The sequence below is a fragment of the Solea solea genome, chromosome 1, assembly GCF_958295425.1.
Source record: "Solea solea chromosome 1, fSolSol10.1, whole genome shotgun sequence".
NCBI classification, from domain to species: domain Eukaryota; kingdom Metazoa; phylum Chordata; class Actinopteri; order Pleuronectiformes; family Soleidae; genus Solea; species Solea solea.
This window is the reverse complement of record NC_081134.1, coordinates 2,275,802-2,294,967: the sequence shown is the minus strand read 5'-3', so window position 1 is coordinate 2,294,967 and position 19,166 is coordinate 2,275,802. Positions and strand designations below refer to the sequence as shown.

At 38.4% G+C, this 19,166-nt stretch overlaps 3 protein-coding genes and 1 long non-coding RNA gene across 6 annotated transcripts in view; 3 read left to right on the top strand and 1 right to left on the bottom strand.

Moving 5' to 3' along the window:
- Positions 1-613: 613 nt before the first annotated feature.
- Positions 614-12,593, top strand: LOC131456224 (acyl-coenzyme A thioesterase 11-like). Of its 3 annotated transcripts, none has more exons than XM_058624344.1 (19): positions 614-693; positions 1,371-1,433; positions 1,826-1,865; positions 2,831-3,029; positions 3,147-3,216; positions 3,870-3,930; positions 4,763-4,867; positions 4,973-5,108; positions 5,243-5,334; positions 5,444-5,505; positions 6,031-6,150; positions 6,237-6,375; positions 7,291-7,346; positions 7,647-7,713; positions 7,979-8,062; positions 8,157-8,290; positions 9,159-9,326; positions 9,408-9,534; positions 10,470-12,593. In XM_058624344.1, the coding sequence occupies exons 4-19, from the start codon at positions 2,831-2,833 to the stop codon at positions 10,698-10,700; spliced, it is 1,851 nt and encodes a 616-aa protein (XP_058480327.1). In that variant the 5' UTR covers positions 614-693; positions 1,371-1,433; positions 1,826-1,865; the 3' UTR covers positions 10,701-12,593. The 3 variants fall into 3 exon arrangements, with proteins under 3 accessions (XP_058480327.1, XP_058480318.1, XP_058480334.1); XM_058624335.1 differs by lacking the exon at positions 614-693 and adding an exon at positions 1,196-1,214; XM_058624351.1 differs by lacking the exon at positions 614-693 and adding an exon at positions 1,216-1,234.
- fam151a (family with sequence similarity 151 member A) lies at positions 12,277-18,745 on the bottom strand. The gene is made up of 13 exons (XM_058624365.1): positions 18,652-18,745; positions 18,390-18,556; positions 17,077-17,214; positions 16,738-16,887; positions 16,489-16,651; positions 16,324-16,381; positions 15,316-15,405; positions 14,830-14,906; positions 14,593-14,729; positions 14,161-14,331; positions 13,830-13,945; positions 13,440-13,607; positions 12,277-12,593 (listed from the first exon to the last, which is right to left on the bottom strand). The coding sequence occupies exons 1-13, from the start codon at positions 18,738-18,740 to the stop codon at positions 12,282-12,284; spliced, it is 1,836 nt and encodes a 611-aa protein (XP_058480348.1). The 5' UTR covers positions 18,741-18,745; the 3' UTR covers positions 12,277-12,281.
- Positions 13,469-14,978, top strand: LOC131456248 (uncharacterized). The gene is made up of 3 exons (XR_009239897.1): positions 13,469-13,556; positions 14,159-14,333; positions 14,813-14,978. It is a non-coding gene; the product is annotated as an uncharacterized LOC131456248 (long non-coding RNA).
- Positions 17,056-19,166, top strand: part of dnai4 (dynein axonemal intermediate chain 4) — a 13,688-nt gene continuing 11,577 nt past the window's right edge. The window contains exon 1 of the mRNA XM_058624397.1: positions 17,056-17,233. The gene's annotated coding sequence lies outside the window, so the exon portion shown is untranslated. The remainder of the gene's footprint in view (positions 17,234-19,166) is intronic.

The window sequence follows — 19,166 nt, the reverse complement described above, 5'->3', positions numbered from 1 at the left end:
CGTAGGGCTGGGCATTATACAATATTATTATGCATTGTCTTTTTTTTCTTTTTTTTTTGTTAAAGATTCATTTCCATCATCGGGACAATCTTTAATGGAGAAAGTTAAATATTAAAGTTTCATGTGAGTAAATTGAAATCTCTTTTTATTTTGAAGTGCCACGAGGGACAACCTGCGTCTTCACAGTAATTCCAGGACATTGTGCTTCAAAATAATTGTTTTGTTTTTTTACCTTTTTTGCACCGTGACCCTCGTGGGAGGATAAAGTGTTGGATGGATGGATAGATGTTTCGTAGATGTCCCTTTTCACAAACACTAAGCATTTTACATTGCAATCAATGGTTTTAGTATTACCACTACCACAGTGTCATTCTTTATTATACCACTTGGTGGCAGCAAAGTAACGCATTTCATGAAAATAGACCATATATGATCAGTCACAACGATCTCCACACAGAGCCTGATCTTTTTTCTTGTTTTTCTTTTCCAATCACCACATTTTTTCTTTATTTTTAAACCATAGGAGAGAGGAAGTACTTTTCCCAACGAGGGTGCACGCTAATAATACACAACACCTGTCCACGCCCTCAAATGCAGCCTGACAGTCACAGAAGAATAACACATTCACCTGAACTCACTCACACACACACACACGAAGACCGTATGACACGCGTGTCTGTAAAAAGAAGCCAGGTAACACTTTATCAAGATTACAGTGTTAATTTCATAGTGAGGTTTGACATACGCTCTTTAAAAAATTGTAAAGTTAGCCATACACAGACACAGGAAGTCATTTGCTTTGCCTTCAGTGCTAAAGTAACCTACCTTGTAACCTACCAGTTGTTTTTTTATGTAGTCATTTAATTTTAATTAATATGATAATTGATGTCTGTTTAATTGCTGATATTTATGTTTTTTTCTTAGAGTTACTGGTTACTGGTCAGCATACTTACACTAAAACAAGTATAACGTCACAAAAGGTTTTTTTCTTTACTTATATTTTATATTATATATGTATATCTTTATTTTCGTGGTCTCTACGTATGAGTCGATGATATTGAAGTAAACTCAAGTACTTAGATTCACTCACTGTCATTAATGAGCCCAACATTTCTAACACCGTGTTGGCTGGTCAGGCTTTTATTTTGAAATGTGTAACCGGAACTTGACTTCACTTGACATTCCAAGCAGACCGTGATTCTTCAGTAGCCGCGGTTCGTTTGTTCTCGTGAATGTAATGAACACTAAAGATAATGAGTTATTAGTTTATGTCGCAGACGTGAACTCAGCTAGCTAACACTAACTGTTACAACGGTGAAACAGCTAATGTGGCTAACTCTCACTGTGTGTTTGTGTGTGTGTGCGTGCAGGTATTTTCTGTCGTTTTCCTGGTTCAAGAACGGTGAGAGAGTTTTAAAGTTCGAAATATTACGGTGAGTACAATATCTTACATGTAAAGCAAAGCTATTTCATATGTACTAGTGAGTTTAGCTGCTCTGTGGAGCTATGTTAGCTGCTGTGTGTTTACATTTGTCTCATATTATAAAAGCCTGTGACTCAGAGTCAGCCTGACAGTGGATAATATATACAGTAGAGTCATTGTTTATGTTTTATTTAATGTTGAGATGTTTGTGTTTTACTGTCAGTGACTGGAACTAAACGGGTCCATTGAATCTGTAGCTACATGCACAGATCGGTGTTCAGTTTGTAATATAGTCGTTTTTGTCACATTACTAACAGGTTTTCTTAAGCTGGTAAATGTGTGTGTGAAAGTTTTGATTTTTAAAGTTTTCAAAGCAAAACTAAACGTATCTTCTGCTTACAGTGAATGAGTGTACAGGAAACTGTTGCAGTAGTAAACCAAGGTATGTCAACACTTCACTGATGTGACCTGCTGAGTCATTAGAGGACATTGACTTTTTTAAACTTAAAATCAAATACAAACGTTAACATTGAAACGTCACATTTTAGTCAACTGCTAAATAAAAAAGTGCCAGATATTTTGACAACCAATGTATTGTTTTGAGGGTTTATCTCGATTTCAGCTTCTTTTATATTTTTTTGGAATATGTACTAGTTTATTTGCACCTTTAACTCTGACAGTAAATCAAATATTTGATTAGTGGACATAACAAGACATTTCAGGTCTCATTTTGAGGTTTGGGAATCACCCATCAACATTTTTCACCATTTTGTGACATTTTATGGACTAATAAATGAGTTTATTAATGAAGGAAATAATGAACAGATGAACTAATCATGAAAATAATCGTAGTTTCAACCATAATATGCATTGTAGGCTTGTTTATGTTTTATGTTTATTATTGCTGCAGTATTACTGAGCAGCAATACTGTTATTTTGATAGTCTGACTGAAACTGAGAAATGTTCAAAGAATAAAGTTGGTTGCTTCTGTTATCAGGCAGATTGCTAATAGTCATGGTAGGCACATGCAGTTTTAATAAGTAAATAAGTAACTAGAAATTTGTTTAAGCAGTACATGTCAAAACAACCTCATTTGACCAAAGTGTTGTACAGACAATACAAAGTAAAATCAACATTTGAAATTATACATGTATTAAGATAAAACGAGAGAAAAACATTAGTCTTTAAATAAGTACATTTAAAATAGTCTATGCATCAGCCATTGCTGAAACCCAGCAAAAGGAGATACATCCTCAGCTTTTTTAAATGGTTGAGGGTCTCGCTGCAGAAAAGACTCTATTAACACTGTTTTTAGCCATGATCTTGGCAAGAACAAGAGCAGCTGGTCAGCTGACCTCTTAAGACATTTAAAAACAAGTCCTCCTCCTCTCCCCTCATCTTTGAAGATGAGTTCTAGACTGTCAGGTGACCTGGAGAGAGACGAGGTGGAAGATGAGGAAGAAGAAGAAGAAGAGGAAGGCGAGAGGGTGAACCCAACAGAGGTGAGAATGAGTCAGATTGTGATGCCCTGCCACAGCAACCATCGACAGGAGCTGAGCGTGGGACAGCTGCTCAAGTGGATGGACTCCACCGCCTGCCTTTCTGGTGAGACTGACGTGTGTGTGTTAGTCATCTATGTTGGATGTTGACTTTGATTTTATTGCTGAGTGTCCAGTATGTTGCAAGCACAGGACCTGACATATCTGTGTGTCATATATGCAGCTGAGAGACACGCTGGAAGTCCCTGCGTCACTGCTTCCATGGACGACATCCACTTTGATCACACCATCAGGTAACAGGAAGTGTTGGTCCTTCCAAATGACTATGTGCATGTGTGTGTATATACACTGCCTGCCAAGGTCTGGAGTCTGTGGTGGCCAATCCATGTGTGGAAATGATGTCTCGTGCTCCCTGAACCACTCTTTCACAGTTTGAGCACGCTAAATCCTGGCATTGTCATCTTGGAATATGTCATCAAGGAAGAAAAAAATCCATTGATGGAATAATCTGGTCATTTAGTATATTCTGGCAGTCAGCTGACCTCATTCTTTGGGCAAATAATGTTGCTGAACCTAGACCTGACCAGCTGCAGCAACCCCTTACCTTTTTACTTAGTTAAATCCAGGTGGCCAGACAGTGTATATTGTATATTAGGGTTGTAAATCATGATTATTTTCATATTGAATTGATCAGTCAGTTATTTTCTTCATTTCGTCCATAAAACGGTGATCTCAAAAATCCACCAATTTAAATGATTGAGTGATTTTTTATGTTATGTGGAGCAAAAAACCCAGAAAATAATCTGAAAATGTCAGAGAGTCAGAGTTTAATTCTTTTAAAAAGCACTCAAACAATGAATCGATTATCAGAATAGTAAAGAAATAATCAATTAATTGTTGCAGCCCTCCAGTTATACTCATTCTTCCTTTATGCTTCTCTGTTCAGTGTGGGTCAGGTGGTGAACATCAAGGCAAAGGTGAACAGAGCCTTTAACACCAGTATGGAGGTACGGACTGTTCTTTAATGTTTTATGGCAGTTGGTATTCATAATGTTGCATCACTGCCTCCTCTCCTCCTCCTCCTTCTTCTTGTTTTCCAAGATTCATGTGATGTTCTTGTGAAATAGTGCTGCAGAGGCAAGTGTTCTCGGCTGCCTTACATTTATTTATACCAATTGTTTCACATTTTAGCAGAAAGGTTCACCGTTATCTATTTAATCCCTTCTCAAAACAGCTGATATGATCAGCATTCACTCCCAGATCAAATCACTGTGCAATAAGCACAGTTTTGTTTTGGCCTAAGATTTAATCTGAAGTAAAGTAAACATGACACCCTGGTAAATGTGATAGTTTTGCCATTTACTACTTTATTTAGGCAGTCTGGTCACAGAGTCGGCCTAAGTCTGCACCTTTTCAACAATGTAAAATGTTTCAGTTGCTTCTGAATTTGAAATAGGGATTTTTCTGTCTATTTTCATATGATAATATAAAATATTTCTCTGTTGTCTTCACTCTATAAAGATGTTTAAAGCCACAGTGACCTGTTTTCTTCAGTTTTCACACAGGAGCAAAAATCTAATTTTTATTGAAATAATGTTAATTTTATTTGAAATAATAATGTTAATTTTATTTGAAATAATAATGTTTTTTTAATAATATAAAATATATTTTTAATAATATTGAATAACAATTAAATGACTTGAATTATTAGTTTTTCCAGAAGTGACATGTTTTTCATGTGTTGACTCAATTTCTTTAATAGCTTATGTCCCAAAAATATGAATGAACAATGTGTATATTTCACAGTGAGTGACAGTATCTCATATTATTGCATGTCAGGTGGGCATACAGGTGAACTGTGAGGACCTGTTCTCTGATCGTCACTGGAGAGTTTGTAATGCCTGCGCCACCTTTGTAACCCAGCGTACAAACGCGGGGAAAAAGGTTAGTACGTATAGGTGGAAATTACCTTTTTTAAATCATTAGGAGAATGTAGGATAAGGCAAGCATCCGTGTGTGGATGTGTCATATGCTGACTTAACCTCACAGGTGGTGTTGAAGCCCATCGTGCCTCAGACTCAGAAAGAACAGGTCGAATACAGCGTCGCAGCCGAGAGACGGAGGGTCAGGATGGTACATGATGACATCATCAAAGATCTGCTTTCCAATGGCTTCATCCAGCAAGGTAGGTGTGGTGCACCTTCCCTTCCCTTCATAAAATAAATGGAATTACAGTGATTAAATTTTTTTCATTTCACCTTTATATTTACCTACTGTACGTCCTCTTGATTCGTGTGTGTCTGTGTGTTTGTGTGACAGCTGATAACTCAGCAGTTGGCAATGCAGTGGCAGCAGTGAAGACCAAGGTGGAGAGTGTCGAGCTGGTTCTACCTCCTCACGCCAACCATCAGGTGATCTATTTGGTCACGATTGTAGGGATTAAGGCTTTTTTCCGCGTGGTGTTTTTACTGTGCAGTGTAATCTGTGTAACTGTACCTCTTGTTTTGTTTGTCTCATCAGCTGAATACATTTGGAGGACAGATCATGGCCTGGATGGTGAATGTGGCTATGATTGCTGCCAGGTACATTCATTCACTGGATACACACACACACACACAGGCTTAATTATCCTTCTTGGGACACTGCATTGATTTCCATTAATTGGGCAACCTTTACCATCACCAGTTAATGCCTAACCATAACCATAACCACAATTCAGTTCTAGTTCCTCAGAAATGAGCTTATGCCTCATTAGGACCAGGTTTTAGTACACACTTACAGTCGGACATTTCCAAAGACTGGGTCAGGACCCACAGATGGATCGCAACAGATTTTTGTGGGTCCTTAATTAACTTCAACATTTTAGTTAAAATTTATGTGAATATGTTCTTCAGAAAATGTGCATGTGATTAATTTACCAAATGTCTACTAATTCAGAATTATAGGTATTGCAGATGTGGCTGTAAAGTTGCTACATTATGGGTCAGGATATTTTGCCATCTTTAAAATAAGTGGGTGCCTATAGAAGATATATATTCTATAACATATAGAAAGTTTTGCAAACGCTGCTGTCATGCTCTTGTATTGTGTATCTTCTTCTCTTTCAGTCGTCTGTGTCAGGCTCATCCGACTCTTCGCACCATTGACATGTTCAAGTTCAGAGGTCCTTCTCAAGTTGGAGACCGACTTCTGCTGAGAGCTATTGTCAACAATGCCCTTAAAAACAGGTAGAGTCATAAAGATAGCGACGATTAAAAAACTGATCCATGTCAAGATAACAAGATAAGATCGTGTGTTTGTCCTTGTCATGCAGCATGGAGGTAGGTGTGCGAGCAGAGGCCTACCAGGAGGAGGGACCAAACCGACACATAAACTCTGCCTTCATGACCTTTGAGGTGCTCGATGACCACAGGACGCCATGTACGTTACCACGGATACGTCCTGAACCCCTGGTGAGCGAAGCAATGTTATAAAGTCTGACACTGGTAAAACGACAGCAGAGCAAGTTATACTTTACAGAAATAAGAAGTCAGCATTCATTCTTCTCTGTGTCATCTGAGGTAGAAAACAGTAGCAGTGTCTGTTTTCTGAAGTGGCACAAAACCTGTCCAACCAATGCTAGTGTAAGAAAATGATGGTACAAGAATGAGTCGTGACATGCACAAATAAACACAACAGAGGAAAAGAATGTGGCACCACTGCACATTATTGGAATGTCTCCAGTGAAGTCTGTTTTTACTTGTTTACATTGTAGACAGAGCTTACTTTTGGATTCAATATTAATACAAAAAAATATACCCAACATAAAATCCCCAAATACCCAAGTTCCCAATAAAATGTTTATTAAATGCAGTGTTTTTTTAAGATGTTGTATTATTATTATTATTATTATTATTGTTGTTATTATTATCATTATCATTATCATTACCATCATTATTATTATTATTATTATTATTATTATTATTATTATTATTAATAATAATAATAATAATGATAATAATAATAATAATAATAAGCTTGATCAGATACAGCACTGAGATGTGCTCTATGAATGGAATAAAATTCCAGGTATATTGGAAATATTTTTGTATTTTGTGTCATAATTTAACTTTGTGTTATTGTTGATAATGACACACTAGATGAGAAGAAAATTTCAAACTGGCACTCATGTCACAAAGGTTGCCGACCCCTGTTTTACATACATTATTAAAGTGGAGAAAACAGGCTGCTGGACCTGATGTGATCAAGATTTGAACAGGGACAATGAACTTTACCACCTCAGTTGAAAAGGTGTGGATGTTTATAAACAAGGAGGCTTTGAAGTGCCATTTATTTTATCTTTTCTTGTCTCTGTCTTTCATTAACAGGAAGGGGAGAGGAGGTTTCAAGAGGCCATAGCCAGGAAGAAGATAAGATTAGACAGGTTAATCATCTTTCCGCTCATGTTGTTCATTTTATTCTCCTTTTACTCAATAAAACCAAAAACATCGGTTCCATCTTCTGCCTGTGACATTATATATCAAATATTTAACTGTGACTCTGTTATGTTTCCATCATACATTTTCCTTTCACATTATATGCTATATAATCTCTTTTTGCCTCAGAGCGTGGTTTTAAAAAAAAAAAAGATTTATTTGACCATTTAATCCATGATGTGTGTTATTTATTTAAGTTGACAGTTATAAAAATGAAACTAATATCTCGTCTTCTGTTGTTCTTCCAGGAAGTATATAATATCCCGTACACAGGCCGAGGTACCTCGGTCCGTCCCCTGGGACCCCAGAAACCAGGTGAGAAAAAGACACTGATCACTGCACAACTCCACTCCATGTGCTACATTTGCCTCAACTTTGGTGCAAAGATGAGGACTCTCGGAAAAAGTTCAAAGAATTTATTTTAAGACAGAGTACAAAAAAGTGGTAGATGTTTACCAAGGACACACTGGGAAAAGACTACAAATAATGCTGGGCTGTGAAACAAGAACACGTTTTGCATATACTGTATTATATGTATCTTGTGTGTGTGTGTGTGTGTGTGTGTGTGTGTGTTTTCCAGGTGTATTTGAGCTATAACAATGTGTCAGCTCTGAAGATGTTGGCTGCGAGAAACAAATGGCGCCTCAGCTCTGAGAAAGACAAGGTATCTGTAGTTTGTCTGCTTGAACAGGAGTTTTTTTTTATGTCCTTTGTGTTTCCTGAGTTTTTAGAGTTGACGGGAGAATCTGTGTTTCCAGGTCCGTCTTTACACACTGGAGCAGAAATCCACGCTGAGTTTCAGGGTGGAGGCTGAGGTGGATGTTCCTGCTCACACAGCCTTTCGTCTGCTGGCCGAGCTCAGCAACAGACCGAGCTGGGACACACATTATCTGTACACACACGTTTGTCTACTTTACATTGACTTCCACTCATTTGTACAGCCAAACCAAAGTCTTATCACTAACCTTAACCATAACCACTTAATGCTTAACCCAACCAAAGCCTGTCCTCAAGTCACATCTTAGTCCTACCTTTAATGAGAGGCTGAGACATGAGGCTCTTTCTCATCAGGACCAGACTTTGGTCCCAATGAGGAAAACTAGTCCTGCAAAGTTTTGCAGGATAACAAACAGTCTTCGCACGCTGTGAGTTAACATCACAGAAACCGGTTAGAGAAGAAACTATGTGATATGTGTTCAAGGAACTGTGTAAATTTAAAAACTTCTGCAAACACACAGACCAAACCTCTGGTGATATAATTTATAGATCTACTAACAAAATAGAATAAAGTTGTGTGTCTTATTCTATGGCAGGTTGTCTTTATCCCAGCTCTTTATTTATGGTGAGGGTCTATTTATGGTCTGCGTGTATGCTGAATATTTCTTGGCAGCACTTTAAAAACAACAACAGCTGAAATAAAGTGCTGTACATCAGTGATAAATGAAATAAATAAAATATAGAAATCTAAGACCTAAAAAACAAACAAATGAAAAAGACAAACAGGTAAAAGCAATGTCTCATACTGGGTCGAAAGCCAGAGAGTAAAAAAATGGTCTCCAGATGATGAAGTTTTGGAGCTGATTAGTCAAGGTCCACAAGTATATTGGTCTTTAAAACACATTTTCTTACATGTGTCTGCAAACAACAGCGAGAGGATCTAAAGATAAACTGATCAAGTGGCTGCAGACGGTCAAGTATTATCCTAAAAATGTGTGTCTTTCACAACATGGTTAATATTCCTATTCTCTGTCATCGCTCAGGAGCTGTGAGCTGATTCATCGTGTGGATGACGAGGACTTCCTGTACCGCGTGGTCACCCCGTCAGTTCATCGCAGATCTGCAGGCTCCCCGTCTTCAGCCAGTCAGGTAGAAGGAATTCTCCACGACTTCATCTTGTTGGCTTCCAAGAGGAATCCATGCGGCAGCGGGTGAGTAGAGTGACTCACACAGTGAGAAGTAAAAAGGTCACGCACCCCTACTGTCAGTGTCTCAGTGTTTCTTTTCTGTAGAGATCCATACGTCATCGCCCTGCGCTCAGTGTCTCTGCCCACTTACCCTCCAACTGAAGGGTATAACAGAGGGGAGGTTCTGTGTGCTGGGTTCACCATACTGGAGACGGAAAACAACATGTCACTGGTGAGACAAGAAACATGTCACTGTTTATCCCAAAATATGTCCCTTTGACACTGAACTACACTGCAGAGGTATGGATGTCAGAGTGTGGCATGTTAGCTATTCAAAGTTAAATCAGGTTGTATCAGGTACAAGCACATAGTCAATGATACGCCTTCAGCACCGAGAACCAGTTTGGACACAAGAAAATCAATGTGAATTTTACTCTCTGATAACCTAAGAATGTGTTTTGCACTTCTCTCTCTCTGTTACTCAGTCTTTTCTTACTGGAAACTGAAGTTTGTAAAGCGTTCGATCTCCCACACCAAAGTCTATAAAGAAAATGAGTGATTTTACATCATGGCCACACAAGTCGTTGATACACTGCTGCCTCCATCAGTTACTTTGTGACTTCAGTGTTAACACATTACTCTAACAGGTCACAAAATGAATGGTTGATGCAAATGTCTATTTACTAAGGTAGGTTGTGTAAAAACATGTACATAACAGAGGGATGTTTCAATATTTTACCATTTTGGGCACTGTTTGTCCTGCTGTGGCCAACAGAGGGTGCTGCTTGCTATAGAAAATTAATACAATTCTTCCTCTAAATTACTTTGACCAAGAAAAAAAATAATAATCTGTAACGGGAGAGATTATAGCAAGTGTCAGAAGAAGCCGCATATCACCAAAACGGGATTTTCAAACTCGTTTATTACTTTTTATTTTGCATAAGTTGAAACTCCCTGCAGTAGTTATTTTACCTGGGTCTAAGATGATAATCACTTCTGATGAACTTAAAAAAAGATAATAAAACAAAAAAAACTAAAAATAATGTCACACTAGTTTAACACCTGTGGGTACAATCAAGAGTTTGGCTGGTTATCCAAAATATTACTTCACACTCTGAACAGGTTCATTAACCTGACCCAATTATTATTTTGTGGTTGTTTTTCCAGATCAGCTACTATAACCAGGCGTCTCCTGAGGTCCTTCCCTACATTTCCAATGACATCGCCGGCCTCTCCTCCACTTTCTACCACACCTTCTGTTCATGTAGACAGTACCTGACTGAGAACAAGCTGCAGTTCACCTCTGAGGAGCAAAGAGGTCAAAGTCAGGTCACAGACACAGACACAGACAGAACCACCCGTGACAGCGAAACTGACAGTGTATCATTGCAGCTATAGACACTATATATATATATATATACTGTATATATATATATGTGTACTGTATATATATATTAAAAAACAGTTTGCTGTGATATTTGCATTAAAATGTTTTTTAAAGGTACATATAGATCAAGAAAAAAGGGTCAATTTAAATTAAAAACAAACTATCACAAACACATAAGATGGAATTTAACATGAATTCACTTTGGATTAATGACTGTGTGAAAAGATGGAAGTAAAGCCAAAATACCCAGATACTCCCCCTGGTGGCATAAAGTGGCATACTGTAGTGAGTGGATCAGACATGATACAACATAAAGCTCAATTTTACATGAAGTCTGTTTTATCCAAAATATAGTTCTTATCATACGTATGTTTTTGATCAGATGGGGTTAAAGTTATTTGATGCTGTTTCTGAAACTGAATGGTAGTTGTACTTAAATAGATATTATATTTTGGGTTCATTTTGCACATCTTCTAAACAGTCTTTGGTTTGAATATGAAATTTAAAACTATGCAATTGAACACAGTGGTTCTCAAACGTTTTGTGGCATTACCCCATTCAGATCAATTATTCACAATGATGGGGAAGTAACTAGTATAATATTAGTATAAAAAATCCTTGTAATTCACTTCATATTTTCCTTTTTGTCATTTATGGCAACATGCAGTGTCTCTCCCCTCCCTCTAGGGGGAGTTCCAAGTTTGACAATGACTGATTGAAAGGTTTGATGGACTGTAGAGGTCATTGTAAATATAACCAAATATAGGGTTGAAGGTTGAGTGTATTTTTTACAAACACTAAAGGTGGTACGTTGTTAATTGGAGCTACTTGAGTCCATTTGCTGACAGTAACTTCTGTTTTGTCATTAAAAAACAAACAAACACGTCACACAGGGTCTTTCATAGGAATTTAAACTGTTATTGACATTTTTTACATTTACACTTTAAGAACAGACCAAAGCATTTTATTAAACAGTTTAATTTTAAAGCTGTTTCATGTGATCAGTGTGTCATCAAACTATTCTTGTTTGACAGTATTTATTTCATCATGTGACTTTAAGCTACAACAATATACAGACTTGGATGACGGAGAACCTTCACAAACTTAAGTGAACACTTAAGCCAGTTAAAGGTGAGTTGGTGATCCCTTAATGAAAGATGACAGATTTTATGAATGGGCATTTTATATTAAAACTCCCCTATGGCTGTTCAATCTCCCACAGTGTCAAGTAAACCAATCATCTAGTGAATTGAGTCCTGCTCCCCAAAAACATGGAACCACATAGCATAACCTCATGGGAGGAGGTGAAGATCTGACGTGAAATTGAAACATGTTGAATACTGGGAAAAATGCCATCTACATTGTTTGATTTAACATAATTTTGCATGCATCTTGCACTGGAAAAATAAAGGGTACAGTGATGCTTCAGTGTTTGTGATACACTTCATGTAATTCCAATTTAGTTTCAGCTAAATTGGACCAAAACATGTTATGACACTTAAATGTGTCTCTAACATCTGCTGGTTGTTGTTCAGAGAGTTTTATAGAATATTTACCCTGTTTTTTAATGACGATACATAGAGTATGTCTGCTCAGGATTGTTTACTGATCACATACAGGTTTGTGTTTGCTCCGCCCGTGCGCCGACTCTTCAGTCCTTTCAAGACGTCTAAAGTTTCAGCACCGCTCTCTGTGTCCTCCTCCACTATGAGGTCATATCTGTCCATCAGTGCTGCGACAGAGTGAAGTCCCCGGTGTCCCTCCGGCAGTGATGCTGTGATCAGATGTAGAGCCACTCTCTGAGACAATCCTGCCACTGACGCTGGGACGTGAGGAGGCCAGCTGTGCTGTGTCAGGACGATGGTAACGTACGGGAACAGCCTCTCTACTGTGGACACAAACTCCTGTAAACAGACACACTTTTTTAACAGTTTGTTTGCATTTGCAATGCAACATTGAGTAAGAATAATAAAAAAAAGGTAAAAAGAACAACACGCAGGGGAAGTTGCACAATCCCTGGACACAAAGTGCACATTTGTACACTGCCAGTCAATTATTTGTGCATTACTTGTATGTGTTATGGGGTTTTTTTTCTTTATCATTTACTTACAACAAATGCCACATAAATACATTATTTCCTTGGTATATTCACCAGTCTCAGGTGGACATGCTGTGTCTCCCCCTGTTGGAAAGTCTCTGTTATGCATTGGAGTTACTTAAAATGACCACACCTGTGGATATTTATCGTGTTGTACTCAGAATACACACTGCCTCTTGAGTGCTGTCCTGTTTCTTTTGCAATTTATTCACACTCTCGTAGATGACCTTTAATCTTCAAGTGAGCCGAGTTTGTTTACTGTCCTTTCTCTTAACACGTCATTTTATTCTCAATAGCTAAACCAGCCATTTCCAGGAGATGTAAGTTTGATAAATGAATCAACTCCATTTATTGCACGTGTTATTCAACAGATATTAAGCAAAGAAAATCTGCATCTTTAATTGGTGACGCCCCCTAAAAGCAAATCTGTAGATCGTGACCCAGTCTCTGAGAATGACGGCAGTGGGAATAAAACTCTCTACAAAATGATAAAATTGACCCAAATTTAGATCTTGTGAGATGAAAAGAGAAGACACAACGCAACCAACTCATCTGTTCAAGAAACCTGTGACCTACATTCTGAAACACCCTGATACTTTACTACATGTGCAATAATTCTCTGCTCATGAGTGAATGTGGAGGGTTTTCTTACGCTGCTCTGTAAACTGTCCACGTTGATCCACACAGGCCTGTAGAGCGTCCCTCTGCTGTAAGCTGAACTCACCACAGTGAGAGAAGCTTCCAGGAGCTGCTGTGTGTGAACTCGGAGGTAAAGACCCCAGCGAGCATCAACACTCTGTTCAAGCAGCTGCAGGACGTCCTGTACACAAACTTCCTATGTGATTATTATGGACATATCTCCATTAAAGATAAATCTGAATTGTGATCCAGCACATATTCCTGGATCCTTTTAATTATGCTTAAAACTAGCAGATAAAGTTATTTATTAAAGTGTTGTGTTCACACTATTTCTTGCCTTAGATGATACAGAATGATAAATTATCAGAGAAATGATTTAAAAAATGATGACACATTGGGTTACCTGCAGTGTGAGGGGCTGCAAGCTCTTTCCAGAACCTTCCACCAGAATCACACCAGGTCGTGTGTTGTCAGAAAACATCCGCACCACCAACATACCTCCTCCTTCTCCGGCACCAACTCGATACACACGGAATCAGAATCATATTTTATATATGGTCACTTCTAAATATACGTTCAGCCTATATGGACACAAACTGACAGTTCTCTAATTCACACATTCACACATCTGAATCTCTGGATTAACTTTTGCACTGTGAGTGGTTTTCTGTCATTCTTGGCTTCTAAATCACAGCTTTTTACAATCAGTGACTGTTTTTTTTGTCTCTTCAGACCTGTGAGCTGAGCCAGTAAGGACGTGCGGTCAGTGACTGTGAACCAGTGGACATTCAGGCTGCTGCACTGTGTGACTGCTATGGACAAGCTGGTGTCCGAATCGTGGTTTGGACACAGGAAGTCCATCAGGTCTCCTCCAGGGTAGAACGTCCTCACACGTCCCTGCAGCCCTGTAAGTAAACAACAATAAAAAACAACAACAACAAAGAAACAAACAGTTATTACAGAATGAACACAATTTAAAAATGTGTGTTTCATTTTTTTGGTCTTAAAATGGTTCGATTTACAAGAAAACTGGCTTAGTTTTAAGAATTCTATACATGCAAAATTTCCTTACCGCATTGACAGATATTTCATCTTCAATCTTAAATCAATTTGTGAATATTTGGGGGTATATTTTTTTATTAGGCTGTTGAATATGTGTGTCTTACCTGCAGCTTCTTTAAACTGAGACAGCGTCGGTTCATAAATATCATAGTAGACTCTGGTGTGGTGGGTGTTGTCACGGACAAACAGCAGGTCACTGATATTTGGATGATTTGACCCCTGCCACAAGGTCAGACTGAACCTGGAAACAAGGTCCCAAGGTGTTTTTTATTTTTTTTACACAAACTTTTCTTTAAATGAGTGATTTCATTCCCTGTCATGAAGGAAACTGCGTGAGTTACCGTGGAGACTGATTGAGGAGCCAGCTCAGGTGCTGCCAGCCATCGCGGACCAACAGGGCGTGGACTGGAAATGTTACCTGAGGAGAGTTTGTAGATGTTTTACTGACTCATTGTAACATCTTCACATTCATATTGGAACCATTGGAACTATACTGTCAACAAACCAGGTGAATATAAGCGAAATTATATAATCTTAAACATCACGACTCTCCTGTACTGTATGTACTCGAGGCAAAACACATTTCAAATATCAGAAACTGTTTGTGAGGTTCACCTTAACTGGGGATATAAAATAAAAATGAGTTAAAAATTACATTATGAGAGAATATCGGTCACTAATGCAACACAACATAAATGATGTCTGATAATGATAAATTGATAAAAAAGGTCTTTATATGTCATAAACTGATGTGAAATAATGAGTAGAACTCATTCATTGATGCTTTATAACGTGGGCGACCTTTGTGGGGTTTTTTTGTTGCTCACCCTCTGTGGGACGTCTTTGATGAGACTGTACATTTCTTCTACCATGGACCTGTTGTAGGATTCAGTGAAGAGTGGAGGACCGTAGGCCACCTGTCAGAAACAATGTCAGTTCCAACCATTCAGCCATGAACCTGACCTGCATGCTCAGTCCATGCTGCCATATTATCTACTATCTTAGATCCTGTCGGTAAAAAAAAAAAGTTTGAGGGCTGTGGATCAGTTGACATGACCCCTGAATTCCTCCAGACAATTTGTTTGTACATTTGAATTTTGTGTTATTTGTTTCTGGTGTTCTGGTTTCCTTGTTTTACTGTTTTATTTTGTAGTTTTATTGTGTGTACGTTAAGTTTTACTTCCTGTCCTGTCTTCTCTCTTGTTTGTCCTAACTTAAGCTCAACACTATGTAGATTCGGGCTGAACGATTTTGAAAAAATATCTAATTGCAATTATGATTTACAAAATCAGAGGGAATGCCACTTTTTTACATCATTATTCTCATTTTAATTAAAAAAAAACATATTTTAAATGAGTACTGTGTGATATTTGATCTGCGAGAAACAGTTATGTAGAATAAGATATGCACAGATCAATAATTAATCGAAAATGATATTCTGACACACATTTTGGCTTTAACAAATATTGCGCCTCCTGTGATTTGAAAACTGAAGTAGGCTGTGTTGCGATTTTGATAAAATTATGGTTAATTGTTCAGCCCTAATGTAGATGTCTAAATTTATCTAAAGATATTTAGATTTCTTTAATATTTTAAAATGTTTTCTCCACACACTACCGGGTTATCAGCCACTTAGTTCTGGCTCTGCAGCCTGCCATTAAAGCCAATGCAGAACTACTGTACACTACTGTAGTGTGGTCTACATTTATTTAGTGTGTAAATTTCACAGATATAGAGCTTTACAATGAAATAAATAGAATAAATAACTGTGACGCATTAGTGTGCAGTGCTAGTAAATTGCTACGGTCAAGCTTTGTGTGGTGATTATGTGATACCTTCCATCCAGGAGATAAAGTCACATGTGGAAACTTCTCCTGAATCAGCTGCAGAAATCTGGAGGAGGAGGAAGGAGAGGTGAGTGTTACTCATGTTTCCTGTCTCTGTAGACCATCACCGGTGAAATAAAGGTCCAATATACTGATACTGGGTTTATGTCTTACACAGTTCCATTAACTGGTGGCAGAAAGCCCGGGACATTTGGACCTCGTAGGATGTCTGCGTTGAGCCACACAGGCTGGTTTATACCTCTGTCGCTGTTCTTCTGACGAAGCAGGTCTAGTGACAAACCCACTGACTTTAAACTCTTGAAATCCAACTTAATCCCTGTAGAGAGACACTGAGCTCAGAACAAAAACCTTGCTTTTATGATTTTATGCACATACAGTATAATAATAGTCCCCTAACAAAACCTTTTTTTGAGGGCAACACAGCGTCCAGCCACTGGTCCAGAGTGTTGTCACTGAAGATGTCAGGAGGATGAGCCATGATGGGGATTGGCTCTTCACTGGGCGTCCCAAGACCCTTCACGGTGACGTCAGCCTCCAGGACCATGGCGTCACCTGAGAGGGTGATGACATCATATAAGGTGCTACATTCATACATGTTATCACACAGTGTGTTTCCTGGGTGAGTTTTGAGACTTTATTACATCTCTAAACTGTAGAGTTGACCCCTACATGAACAACAACAACCGTTTTCTATTTTCAACAACTGTGTGTGTGTGTGTGTGTGTGTGTGTGTGTGTTTACTCGCTAAAGCTTTGTTCATCTCCTCCTCCTTGTTGGCCCTGTGAAACCATGTTGCCAAGAGACCGTCAGGTTGGCTGATGTTACCGGACTGAACCAGGTAGTCCAGCATGTCTGCACCAGTAATGGGAACAGGAGAACCTGAATGGACACATGAAATGTACGTACGTCAACTGTGAAATCAAATTTCTTTAGTTCATATCAACAAAAATGTCAAGGAACTGCAGTTAAGGGTGTAAAAAAGCACAATCACAGTCACAAAAATGAGTTCAAGAGGAAAGTAAAACTGTAAGATAACCTTGAGGTGGACATTTTTCAGAAAGGTTTTTGTGGCTAAAGTGAAATAAAATAAATACAATTGTGAGGCTGCATGTTGCTCATTGCACCTTTATGTTTGTCACTTTTTAAGGAAATAGAAACTAAATTGTAAGGGTTTTCTGTCCCTTTATTCTATGTTTAATGTGTCTTGTGCAGTCATTGCATTCAGTGTTACACACCAAAGTGTGTGTGAAGACAGAAAACTCAGCCTCACCATATCATATCATATCACTGTCTGTTCATATCTAAGTGCATATAAAACCCACTTTGGGTTAGTGTTTTATTATTTTACAGCTTGTGGTTTCATGTCTTTGAACACTCACTCTGGCGATTAGACCGAATGATGAATCTGACGAGCCGCGGACGTTTACGCTACACATGACTCTCCTGTTTATTTTAGGTTGTTGTTGAGTCATTAGTGAACAAGCTTGCATTTTAGGACTTTTACAGACATTTAGAAAAAGCAATGTTTGTGCTATAAACCCTATTTGATGTGCACTTTGGCTGAAGTCAGCTATAAAATGCAGTCAGTTTAAACCCTCACATGGGAAGCAAGGGATAAAAACTCAACTGCTCTTCCTCAATTAGAGAATTAGAGATTTATTAGACATTGTTCTCTGTTTAAGTCATTAAGGAAACACATATAAAGTTGTCCTCCTAATTGTAAACATAAAGCCCATACCAGTGGTTGCCTAGAGCTGAATATACGTAGAAATACGCGTTATCATGTGAACTTTGACTGTTCTAATCAAACACAGCTTTGTCTTACTGCTTTATAAATCTCACGTGTGATGTCCCGCTGCACAATCTTGTGTCCTGTTTATGTGTTTCACAATAAAAAAAAGATAGTATATGATGCAAAATAAATCAGTTAATATCAAAAACAGACTAATCTAAAATTAAGTAAATAATAACATGGATGGCAAAACACCAAACAAGCTTCTAAGACTGCATGAAATGGATTGGTTGGGCCCTCAGGCCATAGTGTGAGAATGTACCTGACTCTTTGTTGAGCAGCACAGCAGTAACTGTGATGAGAGTGAGCAGGATAACAAGTCCCACGGTCAGACATAAGATGATGAGCTGTTGCTTTGTGAGACAGCCCAGGTAACGCTCCTGCTGTCCCCTCTGTCCCGAGTCCACACTTCCATGATTGGACCTCATTCTGAAGGACACGCAGCAAAACACAGGAGAACTCTACACCTGTCTGTCACCGATCATAAACAGAAATCCACATGGAGCAGAGTGTGGCTCACTGACTTGTTTTGTCCCTCTTCTTTGCCTCGGTCTGTCCTCCTCTGTCTCTCACTGTCCTCTCCTTGTCTCATCCTTCTCTGCCTGCTTCTCATTCGGTCTGTTGGAGAATGACATAAGAGACAGATGGACAGGTTTGTTGTCCTCCTGTCATTAAACGGCGTCTTATCTGAGGAGCAAAGATAAGTCGTGCACACGCTCTCTTCACTTTCCCCTCAGCCTTGACTGCTCCACTCACAGCTCTGTTCTAAGGTCAGGAATAAGAAGTAGATTATGACAAACAACATTTATGAAAGGCACAGTTTGTAAAACTTACACCCACTTTCAATAGCTTGTCAATTTATTCACTTTAAGACGGTTTCTAGTGAAAATAATATTGGTTTTGCTTTACTTTGTACTTAAATCTTTTTTTTACGTTTAGTTTAGTTGTCTTTTATTTTTTTATACCTTTTTCTGTCTTATTATCCATTTGTCAATCCCCCGTGAAGCTCTTTGATCTACAATAACTCTATAAATGATCT